Raw genomic sequence first — 21,218 nt, 5'->3', positions numbered from 1 at the left:
TCGTAATGATTATCTACATTCTAATTTTAACTTTTAAATTTCATGGATGAGTACGGCGGTTGTAGAGATGTTCAGTCTTAATGACACGACGTGACCCTAGTAAGGTGAGCTGTGGTTTTGTCGCATTCGAGGATAGGCCTTCACCTCAACGTCAAACAAGCTCTGAGAGCCTCACAGAAGTACTGAGGGCACAAGACGCCAGGAGTAGAGAGGGCGAAGGCCCCGCTGGGCGCAGGGGATCCGGGGGTCATGGTCGCCACAGCAAGAGGCCCTGCTGGCAGGACGGGGAGTGGGAATCCTGGGCCTCGGCCTGCAGCCCGATTCCCTCACCGCCCAGCTTTCCTGACGCCGACGGAGCCACTGACTCTCTGCCCAGATTTCCTTGAAGGGAGACGACAGGCTTGGATCAAAGAGGCCACAGCTTATGGCCCGGGGTTTCCCTCCAGACTGATAATGTGGTTGTAGGACAGGACGCCGAGGGGCGGTGAGCCCGTCACCCGCTCTCCCCGGGGCAAACGCACCATCTGCCTCTGGTACACATCTCGCCGACCAACCCTGATGTGGACGCCGTCCAGGCACAGGGTAGGCCCCGGCCACAGCCCTGCGGCGCCCTGCTGCTCCACGGCCTCCCCCGAGGAACCCCGGTCTGCCCTCATGGCTTTCCCACTGTCACCTCAAGGCCATGGAGGGGAGTCACGCCGCACGTGGGCCTCTGACACGGACTCTTCACTCCGCGGTCAGCAGGCCGGCCACCGGGTCGTTGCAGGCACCACTGCCTCCGCCTGCCGCCCGCTGCTCCACGGTCGGGCCAGGGCCTGCAGCCGACGGGTGTGTAGGTGGGGTTGCCACGAACACCCCCGTGTGGGGTTCTGCGTGGACACGAGCTTCCATCGCCCCTGGAGAGACGCCCCAAGGGGTCACACCACAGCTGCCTGTTGGTGTTTCACGCGATGGCCCAGTGCTGGGCCTGGCCTCCAGGCCCCTCGATAGCCCGGCTACCCACACGGACCCCTGCCCCCAGACCCCTCAGCATCTGGCAGGGCCCCCTTTTAAATTTTGTTTTTTATTTATTTTTTTAAAGAGGCTATTTATTTGAGAGAGAGCATGCACAAGTGCAGGGAGGTCAGAGGGAGACACAGGATAGGTGCGAGCAAGGTGCCCCACGGGCCGCAGCCCAGGACCCCGGGGCCATGACCCGAGCCCACGGCAGGAGCTTCCCTGACCGGGCCCCCTTGCACTGATGTCCTCCTGGGCAGACAGGCTGTGCCTCATCTGATCTCACCTGCGTCCCCGAGTGGGCACTGCCGCCCTGCATTTCACCCTCACCATCTGACCACCGTCCTCAGGAAGGCGAGCCTTCCTATCTTTTGCCCAACTTTCCAATTTGATGAATGATTTCTAGGCTATTAAGTCTTTTTTTTTTTTTGTCTTTCTTTTTTTTTTTTTATAAATTTATATTTTATTGGTGTTCAATTTGCCAACATATAGAATAACACCCAGTGCTCATCCCATCAAGTAGGCTATTGAGTCTTGAAGGGATTCTTTTTGCCTGAAATAAGTTCGCAAAGACCTTCTCTCCATTCTGGATAGTCTTCTCGTCTCCTCCATAAGGGCCTTTCACAGAAAAAAAGTTCATTTTTGATGAAGAGTTCGCCCCTCTTCCTAGGTGCGGGTCCTACCTTGGGGTCGAGCGCAGAAGGCCGCCCATCCCTCCGCCCTGGATGTTCGTCCTCTTTCTCTAAACGTTTCATACTCGTCCATTTCCCATTTAAGTCCACGATGCATTTTCACATAATTTTTTGTATAAGGTGTGAGACGTAAGGCGACGCGCATTTTATTCGTGCTGAAGGTCCAATTTTACGAGCACCATCTATTGGAAAGGGCTGCTTCTGTGCAGCGGGCTAGATTTAGGATTGACTTCTCTGTCCTCCGCTCTGTTACAGTAATCTGTTTATCCATCCCGTCACCAAAAGGACAGTCTCAACTTGAAATAGGATAAACCAGTCTCTTTTACTTTATTGGTCTTTTTCAAAACTGTTGTAACGATTCCAGTTCCTGCGTCTTTTCGTATGAACTTTAGAATCTTCTTGTCTGTTATCTGCGAAAACAAGACCTCTTGCTATGGTTTTGACAGGAATTGTGCTAAACCAGCACATTAATGTGGGAATTAATTAATGTGGGAGGGAATTGACATCTATACTAGACTGAATCTTCCGATCCATGAACACGGCATCTCCCTCCCTTTATCTACATCTGTTTTTCTCCCTTCCTTCATCAGCAATTTGTAATTCTCAGCTTACAAGTCCTGTACACGTTTTACATCTTAGGTTACACTTACACCTATGTATTTTGGTTTTTTAAGTAATTGTGGATTTTTGTGCCCGTGTGTTCATTGCTAGTATGTAGCAATACAACTGATATTTGCATGTTTATCGTGTCTTGCCAGCTTGCTGGGCTCTTTCATTAGATTTTTTTGTGGAATCCTTTGAGTTTTCTGCATAGACAATCATGATATCTGCAAATAATACTTCTTCTTTTACAATCTGCATGCTTTTCACTCTCTTATTTTGCCTCATTGCAACGTCTAGAACTTCCAGGACTGTGTTTAGCGATTAGAACAGAAACCCTTGGTACAAGTCATGGTCTGACCCGAAGGCAGATGCTGAACCGACTGAGTCATCCAGGTGCCCCGTATCTGTGGTTTTATTTATTTTTATTTTTAATTTTTTTGTATCTGTGGTTTTAAATGTTCTTTATCTAATTGAACAAGTTTCTTTATATTCCTATTTTTCTGGGATTTTCTAGCCGTGAGTGGGTGTTGATTTTTTTCAAATAATTTTTAAGCATTGACTGATACGGTCATATGTCTTTTTTTCTTCTATAGCCTGTTAATAGGGCTGGATTTTTGAATGTTGAACAAGATTCGTATCCTTGGAGCAAATTCTGCTTGGTCTTGGTGTATGATTCCTCTGCAGATATTGCAAAATTATATTTGCTAATAATTTGTTAGAAATGTTTGCATCTATATTCCTGGGGGATGTAATTTGGTCTGTACGTCGTTTTTCACTGACTTTGTCTGGTTTGGAATTAAGGAAACTCCGGTTTCATAAAATGAATTGAGGGGTGCTCTCACTTCTGTCTTTTGGAATAGGCTATGCAGGATAATGTTAATTCTTCTTAAGCATTTTATAGATGAAACCATCTATGTATTAAGAATTCTCTTTTAGTAAGTTTTAAATTATAAATTCAATTTCCTTTATACTTACAGTGCTATTCACATTACATATTTAATATTGGGTTATTTATGTTTTCTAGGTACTTGACGTAGGAGCTTAGATCATGGATCGGGAACTTCCCGTTGCTCTAATGTGTGAATTTGGTGGTCATAAATTTCTCTCTCCGCACTGTTTTAGTTCTATCAGTTTGTTCTCTATTGTTAAGAGTCTGGTTTTTGGTTTGCTATTCTCTTTTTTTTCCCTTTGCTCATTTAGTTTCTTAAATTCCACATATGAGTGAAATCATATGGTATTTTTCTTTCTTTCTCTGACTGACTTATTTCACTTGGCATAATACTCTGTAGCTCCATCCATGTCATTGCAAATGGCAAGATTTCACTCTTTTTGAGGCTAAGTAATATTCATATATATTCATATAACATACAGCACCCTCCTTATCATCAGTCAGTGGGCACTTGGGCTGTTCCCATAATTTGGCTACTGTAGGTAATGCTGCTATAAACATTAGGGCACGTGCACCCCTTTGAATTAGCAGTTTTGTATTCTTTGGGTAAATACCTGGTAGTGCAATTGCTGGATCATAGGGTAGCTCTATTTTCAAGTTTTTGAGGAAACTCCACGTTGTTTCCCACAGTGTCTGCACCAGTTTGCATTCCCACTGACAGTGCAAGAGGGTTCCCCTTGCTTTACAATCTCACCAGCACCTATTGTTTCCTGTTTTGTTGATTTTAACCATTCTGACAGGTGTGATGTGATTTCTCATTACGGTTTTGATCTGTATTTCCTTCATTCATCCCAGATGAAAAGATGCTGAGCATCTCTTCATGTGTCTATTGGCTGTCTCGATGTCTTCTTTGGAAAAAATGTCTATTCATGTTTTCTGCCCATGTTTTAATTGGATTATTCATTTTTGGGGTGTTTAGTTTTATAAATTCTTTACATATTTTGGATCCTAACCCTTTATTAGATACATCATTTGCACATGTCTTCTCCCATTCTGTAGGTTGCCTTTTAGTTTTGTTGACTGTTTCCTTTGCTATGCAGATCTTTTTTGTTTTAATGTAGTCCCAATAGCTTATTTTTGCTCATTTCCCTTGCTTTTGGAGACATAGCTAGTAAGAAGTTGCTATGGCCAAGGTCAAAGAGGTTATGTCTGTGTTCTCCTCTAGGATTTTGATGGTTGTTGTTGTTTTTTTTTTTTTTTTTTTTTTTTGACCCACATTTAGGTCTTTAATCTATTTTGAATTGATTTTTGTGTATGGTGTGAGAAAGTGGTCCAGTTTCATTCTTCTATATTTTGCCATCCAGTTTTCCCAACACCATTTGTTGAAGAGTCTCTTTCCCATTGGATATCTTTCCTGCTTTGTCAAAGATGAACTGACCATATAATTGTCAGCTCGTTTCTAGGTTTTCTCTTCTGTTCCATTGATCTATGGTCTATTGTTGTGTCAGCTGTATACTGTTATGATCACTACAGCTCTGTAATATAACTTGAAAAGTCCAGAATTGTGATGCCTTCAGCTTTGCTTTGCTTTTTCAAGGTTGCTTTGGCTATTCGGGGACTTTTGTGGTTCCATATAAATGTTAGGACTGTTGGAAAATTCTAGCTCTGTGAAAAATATGTTGGTATTTTCTACTTTCAATGATAATTTAGAAAAGCAAAGATTTACCCATGTTTGCTCATCCTGTTCTTTTTTCCTTCCTCATGGTTCCAAGGTTCCTTCTTTTATAGTCTCCTTTCTGTTCAGAGAACTTCCTTTAGCCATTCATTTAGGGTAGGAATCTTGGCGTGGAACTATTTGGGTTTATCCTATTTGGAGTTTACTCAATTTCTTGACTCTATAGGTTGTCAAAATCGGGGAGTTTGCAACTATTATTTCTTCAAGTGTTTCTTCAAGGCTGTCTTCTTTTTCTTCTTTTTTTTTTTTTTCTATCTTTCCAGGGCTCTGATGACACATGAATGTTAAATATTTTGTTCTAGACTCAGGGATCCCTGAAGTCCTGTTTTGTGTTTATTTTGTGTGTGTGTGTGTGTCTGTGGTCTGTGTTGTGCATGTGTTTACATGTACGTGCATGCATATGCCTATTATGTTTGTGTTGTTTAAAGTGGCATTTTGTAGTCTCTCCTTTTTACAGGTCATTGATTCTTTCCTCAGCCTTCTCCATTCTGCCACTGAGCCCAGTTACTGAGTTTTTCAGTTGGATATTGAAGTTTTTCAGTTCTAATATTCCCAGTGGGGTCTTCCTATATCTTCTATTTCTTTGTTTAGATTTTCTAGTTCTTTGATAAAATTTCATACTTTTTGTCTCAAGAGTGCTAGTAATTGTTTACCATTTTTATGATGGTTGTTTAAAAATCTTTGGTAATTCTAGTTTCTCTCTCATCTCAGTGTCGGAATCTACTTTTTTCTTTTTTCATTGAGTTTAACATCTTCCTGTTTCTTGATATGAGTGATTTTCAACTGAATCTTGGATATCTTAGATATTATAAGACTCTAGAAAGTATTTAAACTCTGTGTTTGAGTGGCTTACTCAGACACCATTCCAGTAGGGAAATGGGAATGGAGAGCACTACCTCATTACTAGCTGGTGGGCAGAGGTCCAACTTCCTCATTTGGCCGCTCTTCATTACTGCTCAGCAGGGCTGGGTACTCTAGCTCCCCAGGTGATCTTCACTGTCACCATGGAGGGAGGGAGACTCATTAATACAACAGGAAACTGCTTATAAAGTAGTGAATTCCAATTCTATCTATGTGTCAGCAATTTCACAGAAGTACTAAAAAAGATACAATGAATAGAGGAGACAAAGACCCCAGTAAAAGTGGACCTCTGAAACAGATCAGTTATGGAAGTAATACAGCAGGATGGAACAAATGCTACAATGGTAATCTAAGGTCTTAATTTTAATCCCAATTCTATTACTACCTAGCTTTGTAAATTGGTAAAGCCACTCAACTTTGTAAAGTAAGAAGAAAGAGTTTGCCAATTGGGCCATAATTTACTTTCCTGTTTTAATCCTCCATGATTAGCTATTTAAAATGAGAATTAAATAGGATAGCATGTCAAAAGTTCTACATACATATCCAATCAATTTTATTAATATAGTCCTTATTATAATTAGAGCAAATAAAGCCTTGAGGTGAAAATGATATAATGAAATTTTAAGGAAACATAGCCTCTTTGAGCTCATGAGAGTCATGCACACTTATAGCTGAAGAAGTAACTTGGACCTCTTTTCAAAGTCCAGACTTCCCTCTACCTGCAGCAGAATCACTTGGTGAATTTGTTAGAAATAGACTTCCTGAGCTCAAGCCTCAACCATTATGAATTTATTTTTTGAAGTGAAAAACCAAAGAACCTAGGGTATTTTACACCCCAATAGTTGTGAACCACTGCTTTAGGCTTCAAAAAATTATTTTCAACACTCAAGAAAAAAAGCTAATATGCTATATCCAAAGAGAATAATGGGTCAAGGAATTTAAACTCTTGAAATCAATTACAAATAATTATGTTAGGGTGAATTAGAGTTTATACTTTTGAAATAATATTAACTATGCAGGGACTCTGGCAAGCTTATGTTTTAAGTAATCCAATAAATTTGGATGGGGATCAAATAAAAACACGTGACACAAAACTATAAGAAGGCTAATATTTATAATGAATTCTAATTATGAGTATTTCAAAGGACCCCAAGGCCATCTATGTGTAAGCCAAGAAAGGACAACTGAGCTTACTGCCTGGCGCAAGTGGCAAAAGGTTATTATATCTTACAGATAGAATATATTCAACAAATATCAGCTTTCATCTTCTCAATCACAGAGAAAAACATCTGCAAATGATTATGGTCAAGACACACTTGGAATATTAAATATAATGCATTCACTCAAGAGAATAAGTTTCAAGAAATTTATACAAAGTGCCTTATGGGGCACCTGGGTGACTCAGTCAGTTAAGCATCTGCCTTTGGCTCAGGTCATAATCCCAGAGTCCTTGGATTGAGCCCCACATCCAAGCTTTCTGCTCTGTGTGGAGTCAGCTTCTCCATCTCCTTTTGCCTTACCCCAACTCCTGCTCTCTCTCTCTTGCTCGCTCACTCATTCTTTCTCTCTCAAATAAATCAATAAAATCTTCTAAAAATAAATAAATAGAATGCCTAATTGTACATATAATATTGTCATCTGGGTGAGCATATTTTTCTGATGAGATGTTCCATAACATTCATCAAATCCTCGAAAAAGTACTATGATGCCAAGAAGCTTAGCATGTTAGTTTGCATTTTTAGAGCATTATAGTTCAAAAGATCCATATAATAAGTTACTCTCCTTTTTGTAAATTTTTCTGTATGATTATTTTTTCTATAAGAAAAAAATCATTGAGCATCTATTGTCTACTTAATTACAGGAGTTACATGGACAAATAAAAAAGGTATTTTCTTTCAAGAAGCTCACATACTGGGGCGCCGCCTTGGTGCCTCAGTCAGCTAACTGTCCAACTGTTGGTTTTGGCTCAGGTCATGAGCTCGGGGTCGTGAAGATCAAGCTCTGCATCATACGGCATGTTTGGTGTGGAGTCTGCTTCTCTCCCTCTCTCTCTGACCCTCCCCCTGCTCCTATACACATACTCTCTCTATATATATATATAATAAATAAATAAATCTTTATTTTAAAAAAGAAAAGCAGCTCACATACTGGAACCAGAGAAATAAATTACATAAGAGTGATAATAATATTAATCCTTTGCTATTTTTAACACAGAAAAACAAGCAAATAAATGAATTAAGTTCTTTTTCTTGTCTAAGCCAATAATTTTGTTGAGGTTAGATGTTCTCCCTTCATTAAAGCAATTAATGGCTGCAATGTGTGCTTGGAATTCACATCTCATGTTTTATAAGAGGACGTCAGACTAGATTATGATTAGCATTAGCTTATGTTTATAATCAAGATGTAGGTTTTTCTGAAGATTCCAGTTGGTTAGAAGAGCTATCACTGGTCTTAACTTTAGAATTCCCGGATTGATCTTACTTGCTGAGAACTTTAGATTGCCTCTGCGAGCTAACACACATGCATGCAGGCACACGCTCCTGCCTGTAGGATTCTATTACCTTTCATTATATTAAGTTTTCTGAATAATGAGAATCAAGAATGAGCTTTTCAAAATATTGGAGATTTTTTAAAGGAGCCATACAGATTTTATTTCCTGGAGTTTAAAATATGTCTTTTTATCACATCCATTGCATTCTAGAAAAAAAGAAATACTCTGCTCACCATTACTCTTTGCATTATGTGCCAATGGCTAAGTCATATTTGAGATTAAAATTGCAAATAGATGATTATAAAATAAATAAATGCATAACATAAGCAGGCATGACGTTCTAAGGAAAGAAATTTGCATGCAAGGATGTGCCCTTGAACATAAGAATTCAGTTAGGGATGAAGTCCTGAAGCACATCTCATGACAGGATGAATCTATTAGTGTACTTAAGTATTTGCAGACCTTATTCGTTTCCAAATACTTTGCTAATGCCGGAAACAAGACAACCCCTGGCTTGTAAAACAGAACAAACCACCCTAAAACATCTGGCATACTTACACACTTCTCGCTGTCAAATACATAGCACAAATGTTTATTTGACTCAGAATCTTTGCATATGAAAGTGAATATCCTCTTGTCAGTTTTATCATCTGCACAAAATGATATTCTATGAAGCTGGCAATTGTGTTGGACTTCCTGCGAACACAAATGGAAATAAATAGTTGAGGTGATTTTTGTCCATTTTCTGACATACCAGCCTGTGTCAGTAACATGCAACTTATGACTTTAAAGGTGACACGATCATCTGTCAAACTTGGGTTTATAATTACATGCACCCAAACTTAAACAAGTACGTAATGGAGATGGACCTCCTGACTCAGATTAAAACTAAGGTAGTCATCTCAACAGGGCTTAGGAAAACACAAACAAAGCACAAGAGGATCAGAGGTGCCTGGACCTTCTGAGTTACAAGGGGTTTTAAGAGACAATAACTTTAAACCCGGAAATTTTACTGAGAAGAACAACGAGGCCCCAAGAATGAAGATACTCCCAGAAGGTTATAGAACTAGCAGAACCGTTTTTAACCAGAACGTTTTCATTTTCTCTTACTGCTACTCACTAGCATCACAGTTTTAGAGAATAACTTCATCTGCACAAGATTTCCTATGAAACACACTTCCATTTCAGCCTGAGGTTTCATATTCAATTGTATTTGATGAGTCTTCATGAGGAAGGTGTGCATTTCAAGCATCTAAATGACTGAATCAACCTAACTCATCAGAAAGATAACTACTGAACTATATATATATATATATATATATATATATGTACATATATATGTATTTACACTGTTACAGTTCTATATGTTTCATATATGGACATATACACGTATGCGTACATATCGCATGTCGATATGCAGATCACAGCATATATACTCTGTAGCTATACCAACTCTCACTACATCTTTCCAGGTTCAGGGTTTTGAGGCGTCAGCTTGATGAGATGTGATCTATCGCTCTGATGCGCATTATTGCTCATCAGACTGAAAACACGTAAGTTACACTGATACACGTTAAGAGAATCTGTTTATAGTCCGGTCTCCTTTCCCTGCACACAAACCAAATGGTACATTGTCAACAGCAAGCACAGACGTTAGAACAAGGATGTATACTCCATGACTGCAGCGTCCGTGCCGTTGCCAGATACCTGGATGCGTCCGTTTCAGCAGGAAGGAACGATGCCATAGAGCAGCTCCACCTGCTGAGGCATCCGAGGGGGGCATCTCCCCTCCTTGCTTAGTGCTAAGATGCACCATCTCCGCCTCCTATACTTCGTCCCACTGACCAGTCTCTTTCTTGCTGACATATTTTTGGTTTTAATGTCCATACAGTCAAACAATATCCTTCAGCCACAGGGTAGCTCCTAAACTCTAGTGGCAGGTTCATTAATGGCATAATCGTGCTCATGATACAGGGAGAAAATATCATTACTCTATAACATAGAAAAATGTGTTTTGTTTTTTGTTTTTTGTTTTTTGTTTTTACCCATTTGTAGGAAAGACTACAGGGAACATGAAAACACATCATTTCCACAGTCCGGTGGAGAAGGAACACAGACCCTCGTTCACTCACCAACCACCCGGGTCACAGCCTCTGGAAACGGCAGTGGGGAAGCTTCCTTATTTTTGTCTACATTAGCAGAGGTATCTCCCTACAAAACAAGACTAGGACGCTAAAACCTACAGAACTTATAATCTTATTATTTTCATGAAATTTCTATTGTTGTGATAGATCTTTATGAATTTTAAATGTAGCACTGATTTTTGGCGAGACAGGACAGACGTGGAAACACAATTAAGCACAGTGAGAGCACAATTCTGCCTCAACTGACAATATTTTATTGGAGTTGGGACAAAAAATTAGTAAGTCCCTAAATCATCTATACCACCTCTCTCCAGCACTGCATAGTCTTCATTTGAAGGACAAGTGAGAAAAACAGAAAGGGGAAAAGGCAGAGAAAGAAAGACATTGGAGCTGAGATTGCTTCTTTCTTCTGTTTTCATCCCTCTAAATGGCATAGAAAATAGTCCATCTTCTATGAAGTCCATGTTGGATTCATAATGAATATTTAAATCCTGCCTCATACACGTACATTTTAGTATAAGTGAATTTATTTTAGGAGTATAAAATTTTTAAAATTACGACTAAATAAAAGAAATAAACCAAAATAAAATGAGTGACAGATTTTGTCCGGCCTCACTTAGGTCTCCTCAAGTAGCGGTTCCTACACACGTATCTGCCAACAGGCTGCATCGGAGTCGCGTGCGGAGGTGCTTTGGGGTGTATTTTTTATAATATAAATGCTTAGTCTTGTGCTGCAGATTCTGAATCTGAAAGTCCTGAGGGGCTCCAGCAACCAGCATTCCCAGGACTCTCTTAGGGGCACTGGTGCTACGCAGAGCTCGTGAAACGTTTATTAGGTTATTTCATTTTTTTTAGTGAATTCAAAAAATGGTACATTCTATATATGGGTAAAGAGTTCAGACTCTCTGTGTTCATACTCAATATATGGGTCAAGAGTCAGTCGCTCTCTATTTAAATGTGATATAATTGAATTTATAAGACATTTCAAAGATTTTAAAGCTCCAAGATTGCTCGTTGACTTGGTAGGGATGAAAAAAGAGATTTTTTTTTCCTATTAAAAGTTGGGAAAACTTTTTTTTTTTTAAAGATTTTATTTATTTATTCATGAGAGACACAGAGAGAGAGAGAGAGGCAGAGACACAGGCAGAGGGAGAAGCAGGCTCCATGCAGGGAGCCCAACGCGGGACTCGATCCCGGGTCTCCAGGATCAGGCCCTGGGCCGAAGGCAGCACCAAACTGCTGAGCCACCCGGGCTGCCCAAAACTTATGGTTTTAAGGGAAAAAATTCAATTGGGCTTCTTGAAAATCCGCTATTAAGTATAGGAAATTGAGACCGTGGGACAGAGAAGAAAAGCTCCCGTGCTACTGATGTGCGTAAAAGGCGAACTCTAACGCCCAAAGTCAACCGGCTGATCAGACTGAGGTGGGTCTCACTTGACCCCTCACTAAGGTCTTGTAAATGGGATTTAGGTCGGGAAGGAAGGTACCTCTGACTGGCAGGGTTTAGAGAACAGAGTGACACGACTGGCAGCTGCCAACGGGCAACTCCCCATCGTAGAGGGCTGGTCAAGAGCCTTCAGAGTCACGCACTGGTGACCCTGGGCCGCGTGTTAGCATTCCCACGGTCCGTTTCCGTCTCTCCTGCACACGCACGTGCACGCACACACACACGTGGGCCATCCTGCAGAATTTCTGTCTATTTTGTGCTCTTCCAAGGCTCCGGCACTATTAAACCATCAACTGCAAACACCAAAGACGTCCTCTCCGGGGGCCTTCGTCCCGTCTCCGCGTGGGCTGCAGGTGGCTGCCTCTCCCCGCGGCCTCACGGGGCCCCCCTCTGCGCCTGCACCTCCCTGACGCCTCTCGTTTTACCGGGACACCAGTTCTGGTAGATGAAGGCCTCGTCAAGGCCTCGTGCAACCGGTTACCTTGAAAGCTCTATCTCCGAGTTCAGTCTCTCTGGGGCTTAGGGTTCTGACACAGGAATTCTGGGTAAAAACAGGTCCCTAAGAAGCCATCGTAATGAATGTGAAACCCCAATGAGTTGTATTTAAGTTGTTTTCTTTGGATTTGCAGGGGAAAGGACTCTCCAATACAAGGACTTGAGGTGCTCACTGTTTTATGCGGCAGATGCGGAAGCCCTGCCTCCCCGTACCTCCGGGCGTGCAGCACATCGCCCACATGGACCCAGAGCGAGCCCGCTGGGATGGCCCCTCACGGGAAGGAACCCGGGCACACGCAGAGCCCCGGGGTGTCCGTGTGCGCAGAGGTGGCAAGAGGGCGGCCGTCCGCAGGCCGAGGAGAGGGGCTCGGAGGGGACCAACCCCACGGTCAGCACGGTCTGCCATTTCCAGCCTCCAGGACCCTGAGGACAGACCTCCTGTGCCTTGAGCCACCACGTCGGGGGCGATGTGTCAGGGCAGCCCTGGGGAAGGAGCGCACGCTGATCACGTCGGCGGGCAGCAGGGGCAGTCGGGCACCTTCATAACAGGGCTTTGGCCTCCCCCGTCACGCTCGGGGATCACACTTCACGCATCTCTCGCATTGCACACACGGAAAAGGTCCTCAACGCAAGGCCAAAGCCCGAGGACTCCCATCCCGAGCACACACTGGAGAACAGGCCACGTTCTCCCGAAAGTCGGTTTTCCTCCTAAAGATCCTACAGAATTTTAAATTAATTGCCATTAACCGAGAACTAGCCAGTTCCGGTAGTTACCCCGTCTCAGACACGCACTGAAATAGGAACACGCCCTCAGTTAACGAAAGGTCACAGTGCCCCTGACGTTCCAAAAGAAGCCTTACCTTTGTCTTCGGTTCTAGAATTTTTACTCCATATATTGATATTTGCAGCTCAACCTTAGGGATTTTCTGGCCTTCGGATTTCTTGATATGTCTCGCGAACTACAAGTGAAGAATTATTCAGAAAACTGTCATTCCGCTTCCACGGAAAATAAACACAAACGTACATGTAATATATGTGCTGGGCTTTCATTAAGTCGATTATTACCCATTTTAAAGTGTTTTAGAAGCCTCACATAGCTTCAACATATGTAGTGATCACACTCACGCTAAATTGAGACGGATGTTCAGTAACGGTTAAAAAGGTATTTAATACTCCTTTCATTAAGTTTAAGGGATTCATACCAATTAGTTAAAGAAGAGAAGTAAAGATCGATGTGGATCTTTTGCTTTGAATCCCTTCCGAGAGCCGGAGTTCGCGGTCGTTGCCGCTCCTGGGTCTTCCCTCCCTGGCGCGGGGCCCTGTCCCATCAAGTCCACGAAGGGCAGGACCCACCCGCCGCACGTAAGCTGAAGCTAAGACTGAGCTAAGAGGCTGGGCACCAGGCCCACGACTACGGGGACCTTAAGAACCGAAGTTCCCCCCCACACTTCCCGAGCAGCCTTTGTTGCACCTTCTTACTGAACTGGAAAGTGCACGCAAATGCACGTTAGGTTTTGTCATAAAGTCAAAAAGAAAATCCCGACACGCACGCACTTTGTAAATGGAGTTTCCCTCCCTCTCCCATCGCTGCGGGACCCTGCGTGGAAGACCTCGCAGGAGCCCAGTTAAACTTCAAGACGCCTCTCCCGTGCAGGTACACACCTACCCCCACGTGTACACACGCACGTGCGCGATGCATGGAGCTGCTTGGGGCATGCGTGCCCCACGTGACATCCGGGACACACTCACACTACACATCACTCCCGTCTGGTGAGCATCCTGATTTGGGCAACGCTAGCGGCGATGCTGCTCTGAACCCACCTCACTTCCTTCTTCCCGCCCCCGCCACCTTTCTTTCTATAAAAATGGAAGGAAGGAGAGAAAAACTATGGAAAAAAATAGACTTTTTTACTCCTAGAGCCTCAAAATGTTATTCTCTACTATTATAACATGTTTTCTGCACATGGATCATCCCAACTTGACTTGAAATGGATCGTATGCAAGGCAGGGTGGGTTCCAGGCGTCTTCTGTGTGTCCTATTTCTTTGCATTGTTCACCTCCTTGTGCTCGCGGGCAGACGTGAGCACACAGGGTGCAGCCCGGGGCTGACACGCCGCGAGGTCCCGGCCTCTTCCCTCCCCGCGGCTTTGCAGCCATCGGGCGTACGGGGTGCACGCGCGGATGCCTCCAAGTGTCGCCTTGACGCCACAGGAAGGGGAGCACCTGTCTTGGGTCGCTGGGGAGGGATGATTCTGAGCTGCGACCTGTCCTGTTCTGAGGCAGGTGGCTCTTGTTCCGTATCTGCGCTCGAATCCGACACCTCTGTGCCCGAGAATTCTTGTGTGTCTTTAAGAAACACAGTTTGTTTCAGATCTTCAAAAATTACTCCAGCTCTCTCCCAAAGAAAAGATTCACTTTGTTTATTTTCCCTTCATAATCTCCTTCCTGTATTGGCATAATGAAAACCATTTGGGGGTTTTCACGTACGAAGGCTTGCAAAATAAATCAGCTGCTTCTATCTAAGGGAGCGCCTCTGGACGAAGCCACTCCCATCCTGGGCTGCAGCGCGGGCCGCCCCGGCCCGGGGAACACTCTTTTCCAGAAGCAGGGGCTCTGGTGGCCTTTTCCACATCTGGGCACGACCATTCCTAGGATCTCTGTTAGCTCCCCAAAGTCGATCACAGAACAACCACTTTGTTAAATCTTATCGAAGTGACTCCTTTTCTGCCAGGAAAAGGAAAAGAAAAAATAATGGAAGAAATGAAGACAGGAAAAAAAAGAGGGGACTCCGGGTGGAGAAAAAAAAATAGAAGAGTTAGGAAGGAAAAGAAAACAATAGAATGAGATAAAGGATAAAGAAAAAGGAATAAAAGGAATAAAGTATCCAGTCTAAGCCTTCCGAGACCTTTTTTTTTTTCTTGCTTCCAATCAAGATGAAAAAAATTGTGCTCAAAAAAGGATTTATAGGTCATCCACTGCAATACGTCGGTCATAAAATGGGGCTTGTCGCAGTCAGGCCGAGAATCTAGTTTTGCAGCAACCCACTAAATGACTTCTTTTGCACAACATATTTTCTACATTAAAAAAAAAACAAAAAAAAAAAAAAACAAAAAAAACAAAAAAAACTTCCCAGTTCTACTTTCATGTGTGTCAAGGCTAATAAGGGGTATTGGCTTTGTTGCACAGATGTTTCAAACAATCATGCTTGAGGTTGTATTTGCTCAATCTGTATTTTAAACAGAATATAATATCCTCATTCCTGTCCATTCCCCCCCCCCCCCGAAATCTAAGATTACTGCGTCATAGTTTGGAGGCCCCTCTAACTCGAAGCCTGATAGGCCTCTTAACCAAGTTCCAAAATCCTTCTAGTTACGTGAAGACTGCTCTTCGTTCTCACTTCCATCGTGATCTCTCGTCTCCCTATTTACTCCTTGAGTTGTTAAGGCTTGAAGGGCCTTTTTACGAACTGCTTTCCGTTTTTGCTTCAGTGGATTCATTTCTTGGTGGTCTAGATAGCTAGCGATCGACCATCAACATCTACATATAATAATCCAATAAAAAATACTCAAAGGGGAGTGGGGGTAAAGCCTCAGCATCCTGAAAGATATCTGGATGCAACAAACAAATAGACAGAAACAAGCCTTGAGCACCATAAAAAGGTGTGTGTGTGTGGGGGGAATGAAGTTATTACTTGAAATTCATAGTTAAGTATATGTCACCAGTGAGTAAAAGAGCGAATTTCAGCAAATTTCTTACAGGGAGCACTCCTGGGTTTCAATGGCATAATCACGCAATTTCTATTTCTTTCTTGGAGGACTTAAAAAAAAAAAATGAAATCTAACTATACTGCCGAGGGAATACGTGACTAGGAAAGAGAACCAACGGATTTATCACCGTGAGCCAAGTACTCAGAGCCACTCTTCTTCTCTGTGGCTCTTATTAATCGTTAATTTACTTAAGCATGTCCCTAGTGGCCCTATAGGGAATCAGCTGCGTAGGTACATAATTAAAGCAAGCGCTAAACACTTGATTGATTAAATAACTGGTTACCAAGACCAAAGCAGTGAGGTCGAGGGAAACGACCAAGAGGCACAAGGGCAGCAACAAGTCCCAGGGCCTCCTTGGCTGCGGGGCCTTCTCGTGACTGCGGTTTAGCTGGACGGGGCTGAGGGGTGTCCGCTCTGACAACGGGGTCCCGGAGGGCTGCCCTCTGCTCATCTCCCAAAACTAAGAGGACTGGGGTCCCTGTATCGACATTCATCCACGTGTAAACCCCACGAGCAGATCATTTATAAAATATATCGAATCCTCTGACATCCGTACTAGTTGTATTAATAAAAATAAGTAAAACACTATTAAAAATGAGATTCATTACTATAGCAATACTGTTAAACATATAGACGTTTGAAAGGGCTTATAAATTATTACATTTCAGAAAATTTGGTATTTTCTTAGGCCTTAGGCTAAGACACATTAAGAAATAGAAATGTCTGGATATGACTGAGAAAATGTTGTTATGGCGAATACGAAATCTGGAAATAAAACTTTTAACACCTATAAAAACTACTTTATTTAAGAAAAATTTATAAAGTATAAATTTTCTACAAAGTGACAGGAAAATTGTACGTAATAAAATCAAGATTCTAAGTTTTTTCTTGAAAAATTAATCTGACATCATTAATTAGATGTCATTAAGTAATGATAATTAATTAATCAGATGTCATTAATTAGACACGGGAGCATGAAAAAAATACATCATTGAAAACACTCTAAGTATTCCATTATCTTATATTAATCCCGAATTTTAAATTCTTGTCAGAAAAACCAGTATATAAAATACTGAAAAGTTTTCAAAAATGAGGAAGTATAAGTAAAATAGTAACTCATGTGGCAAATAAAATCCAACATTGAACTAGAATAGATAGAAAGGCAGTCGGAATCCATATGTTTAAGAAAAATAAGCAGGAAATTGAAATGGGGGAGGTGCACACAAAATAGAGTGAAGGAGGAAAAAAGTGGTTTTTTTTGGTGGAACCATGGCACCACCTTCTGGCCATTTCTACACCAGAATTAAAAAGGAAACCGGGTCTACTTTTCTAACATGAATGCAGATACTCTTGAAGGCTCTGCAGTGTAGCCTCTGACCTCTGACACCAAGAAATGTGTATATATAAAATAAAATCAGGTTAAAGAAAAAACCATTGCTTTATTTATTTCAATTTGTTTATAGATCATTACCCTGAAATACACTTTCCTGATGTACAAAAATTTCGCAATCAGCAGCCTAAGGATTACTCATTAGAGAAACACTTATTCTGGAAGACACTCGGAAAGCAAAAATTATCAAGTGAACATGCACTTTTAGACTATGCTGCATTCTTACTGCGAATCACATTCCTTTATTAACGGAGTGCGTTTCCAAATGGGAACGACAGGAACGGCAAAGACAGACTCACAAAAATGCCTGAAAACTAGCCACTGTTTAAAAGCATTTCATCTCGAATATTCTACGTGATATGTGGTCGCAACGTGACCTAATCCTTTTGGTTCAGGCTCTGAGGCGACTGAATGAAGAACCTCCTGGATACAAAGACGTATTTTAAGTATAAATACCATTATTATTCTCTAAAAATTCTGATTGCAGTTAAGGGGGACTCAGGCCGAGTTTGCAGGATCTTAAACATCTAAAGGGGAACCTCAAGTGTCGTTCAGAAGCTTCGAGGCCTTTCCAACCCTCCTCAGCGCGTTCAAGTCCTGACCCAACAAGGGCAGGTCGGGGCCACCACCTGATGAGCGCTGCAGAGAAACGGTGGCCTCGCCCCTTTTTTCCCAAGTGGGAAAGGTAGCATCTTGGAGACTTTTGGCGTATTTACTTGAAAGCATTTGTAAATCATGTAAATCGTGTAAAACGGGCAGGTACACGTATTATCCACTTCACTCTGTTCCCCTAGAGTACAGGCCACCCCACTTCTACTTTTATTCAATTTACACACTCCGTGGACTCAGTCTGATGCGACATTCTCAAAGCAAGAAGGTGTTTTTTCACGTCTACAGTTTTGCCAGACACAAGCAACGGCCTGACCCTCTCGTAAAATAACTGGACGGTCTTTAAACCCAATACAGTTAGAGGAGGGTTGTTTCTGGAAAGAAAAAAAAAACAGTGGGAATAACTACAGAGAGTAACAATGAGCTGTGTAAAAAGAAAAACAAGTAGTGGCATGTTGGGTTTTCTTAATGGTCTAGAGGAGACGTTGGCTGCAGGAATGTTTCGCATCCGAGTGCCTCGGGGAGAACAGCGTCTCCGGGGACGGGCGCACCTGACACACCCGCGGAGACGGGCCGCGGCTTCCAGGGAACTGTCTCGGGAAACGTGACTGTGAGCACGCGGTCGCGTCTCTTGTGCTGTCTGGGTGTCCCGGTCCCCCCATCCGCGCGGGGACAAAGCCACGGCTCCTGGGCGCCCTAACCTAGGGTGCAGACCCCCGCCGGGCCCACGGCCAACGGCACACCTGCACAGGTGTGCTGCCCGGGAGCTGGCCGGATGCCACCGCCAGCCGGACGCCGGGGCCCAGCCGTCGGGTGCGGGCCAGCTCCTCAGTGCCCGCAGGCCCCCGCGGTCGCGGCCCGTGGGCGTGGGGTCACGGGCAGGCATGAACGCTGCCCCCCGGGAGCCATCCCTGTGGGTGCACACTCATCGCTGACTCTGGGCCCCTGGCCTGCGACAGTCCCACACTTTTACGGGGACAAAGCCACTCCTGGCTGACGGGACGGGCCCAGGGGCCGCGTGGGCCGGGAGTGTCCTACCTTGAGCTTCCTCACGGCGTCCCGCACGACTTCTGTTCCTTTGGGCTGCTCCACCTCGGTGCTGCCGAGAAACTGAAAATGGCCAGACGTCAGACAAGGCGTCCCCGGGTCAGCGGGGACCGCGAGACGGCCTAGCGGGGCCCACCAGACCCGAAGCCCAGCCCGCGGGGGGCGTGCAGCTGACATCATTTGATGTTGCCTGAAAACGCAAGGACGCTACCCGACGACTCCTATCATTCAAAGATTCTGTTAAGACACTTCTCCTAAATATACGATTGACTGCTTTTGTCTGAGATTTTATTTACTCGTGAGAGAGAGAGACGGTGCTGAGCGGGCGGGAGGAGCAGAGGGAGCGGGAGAAGCAGACTCTGAGCACAGAACCCAGTGCGGGACTTGATCCCAGGACCCCAGGGTCATGACCTGAGCTGAAGGCAGACGCTCAACTGCCGGCTCACCCAGGGGCCCCCTAAATAGTTTACTTGAAGATTTTTATGGGAAAGAGAACTAAAGCTACTTTCATTACCTTAGGAGGAAAGGAGTAAAGTTGACCTCAAAATCTAAAATTTAAAACACGTTTACTAATTTGTAAATTATTCATTTATCTGCAAGTTCAAAGCATATAAATGCTTTTTTTCGGTTACTTGGTTTAAATGTCATAGTATATTTTAAAATATCAATATTTTAAGATAATCTATGATTCAATACAGTTCATAATTTCAAATAAGCATTTTCCTTGTTTTTCCAACTATGACACTAACACAGTGTGAAAGCTTTTAAAACACAAATTTCTTTTAGACAAATTATTCCATCCATCAGGGCTATAAGCTAAACTGCATTAAAAAAGCAAACTTGATGATTTATGATTTCACTAAATCTTAGAATATCCCTGAAGGCTGTTGGCTCATATTTGTCGGCTCATACCTGATCCATACCCCCGACCCCCACCCCGACTGGTCAAAGAGAGGAAGGTTCCTAATAGTGACCACACGGTAACAGGATCTCTATCACGGGGAGATAAAAGACCTCCTAGACGCAAGTCCAATCTCATGAAATATGTAAGAATCATCAGAAGTGAAATTTGGTATTTTATCCTATAAAATATTTCTACATAAACAGCAAACACTTAAATGCAGTAAGCGCCACCCAGTACCAGTTGCGACACCCGAGTGCGTTCTGGATTCACTTCTTGTACGAGTACGCGTGTGTGCGAGCGAGCACTTTACATCAGGTAAAGCTGTAGGATTTTTTTTCTAAAGATATTACTAATCTATTCATTTATTCATGAGAGACACAGAGAGAGGCAGAGGCCCAGGCAGAGGGAGCAGCAGGCTCCACCCAGGGAGCCCGATGTGGGACTCGATCCCAGGACCCCGGGGTCACGGCCTGGGCTGAAGGCAGGTGCTCAAGCGCTGGGCCCCCCGAGCTGCCCGCTGTAGGATCTTGTAATGTCCACCCCCAGCGTGAAAAGGAGCAAAATAGTAAAGTCGGGGTGTCCTCTTACATCACGCGGGGCTCCTTCCCTCGTTCTTGGAAAAGTGGCAGTAGCGAGCACAGAAACCCGCGTCTGTTTTCCAGGAGGGGCCTGTCGTGGTCACAGGAGCGCGTTCACACCGCACAGCGGACCCCGCATCCTTGGGGCAGGTTAGGGGACCCACCTGGAAGAGCCGCGGATGACGCCTCAGCGGGGCCTTGGGAACCGGGACAGCAGCGACAGCCCAGGCCTGCAGGAGGCAGACACACTCGGGCCGCAAAATACGGGGGCAGGTGCTCCGTGCGGCGGACCCACCCCCCGGGCAGGTGCAGGTCCCCATCCTCGGGGGGAGGGAGGTGCTTGGGTCCTTCCTCCCCTACAGCCCGGCCCCATGGCCCACTTGTGGCGCCACAGGCCCTGGGGACCCAGGTGGTGCCCCCGGGGAGCCCGGGTCCCTGTGCCTGGCTGGGCTCACCGGGAAGGAGGGCCTGTGTCCTGATGTGGGCGGGCACCTGCCCCCCGGCCTTGTCGGGGTCCCTGGGCCACCAGCCGGGCTGCCCTGGGGCGGGGGGGCTGACCTCCCTGGACCC

General features: G+C 44.0%; 1 protein-coding gene across 20 annotated transcripts in view; it reads right to left on the bottom strand.

Moving 5' to 3' along the window:
* Positions 1-21,218, bottom strand: part of GULP1 (GULP PTB domain containing engulfment adaptor 1) — a 219,999-nt gene that overhangs the window by 30,566 nt on the left and 168,215 nt on the right. For 18 of the 20 annotated variants that reach the window (XM_072752138.1, XM_072752132.1, XM_072752130.1 and 15 more), the window contains 3 exons: positions 19,158-19,229; positions 13,214-13,312; positions 8,826-8,963 (listed from right to left, as the gene is read on the bottom strand). In XM_072752138.1, coding sequence (XP_072608239.1) covers positions 8,826-8,963; positions 13,214-13,312; positions 19,158-19,229 — 309 coding nt within the window. The remainder of the gene's footprint in view (positions 1-8,825; positions 8,964-13,213; positions 13,313-19,157; positions 19,230-21,218) is intronic. The other 2 variants (XM_072752140.1, XM_072752141.1) reach the window with 1 other exon arrangement.

This window comes from Vulpes vulpes, chromosome 3 (genome assembly GCF_048418805.1).
Source record: "Vulpes vulpes isolate BD-2025 chromosome 3, VulVul3, whole genome shotgun sequence".
Taxonomy (NCBI): Eukaryota; Metazoa; Chordata; class Mammalia; order Carnivora; family Canidae; genus Vulpes; species Vulpes vulpes.
This window is presented reverse-complemented; position numbering and strand designations above follow the sequence as displayed.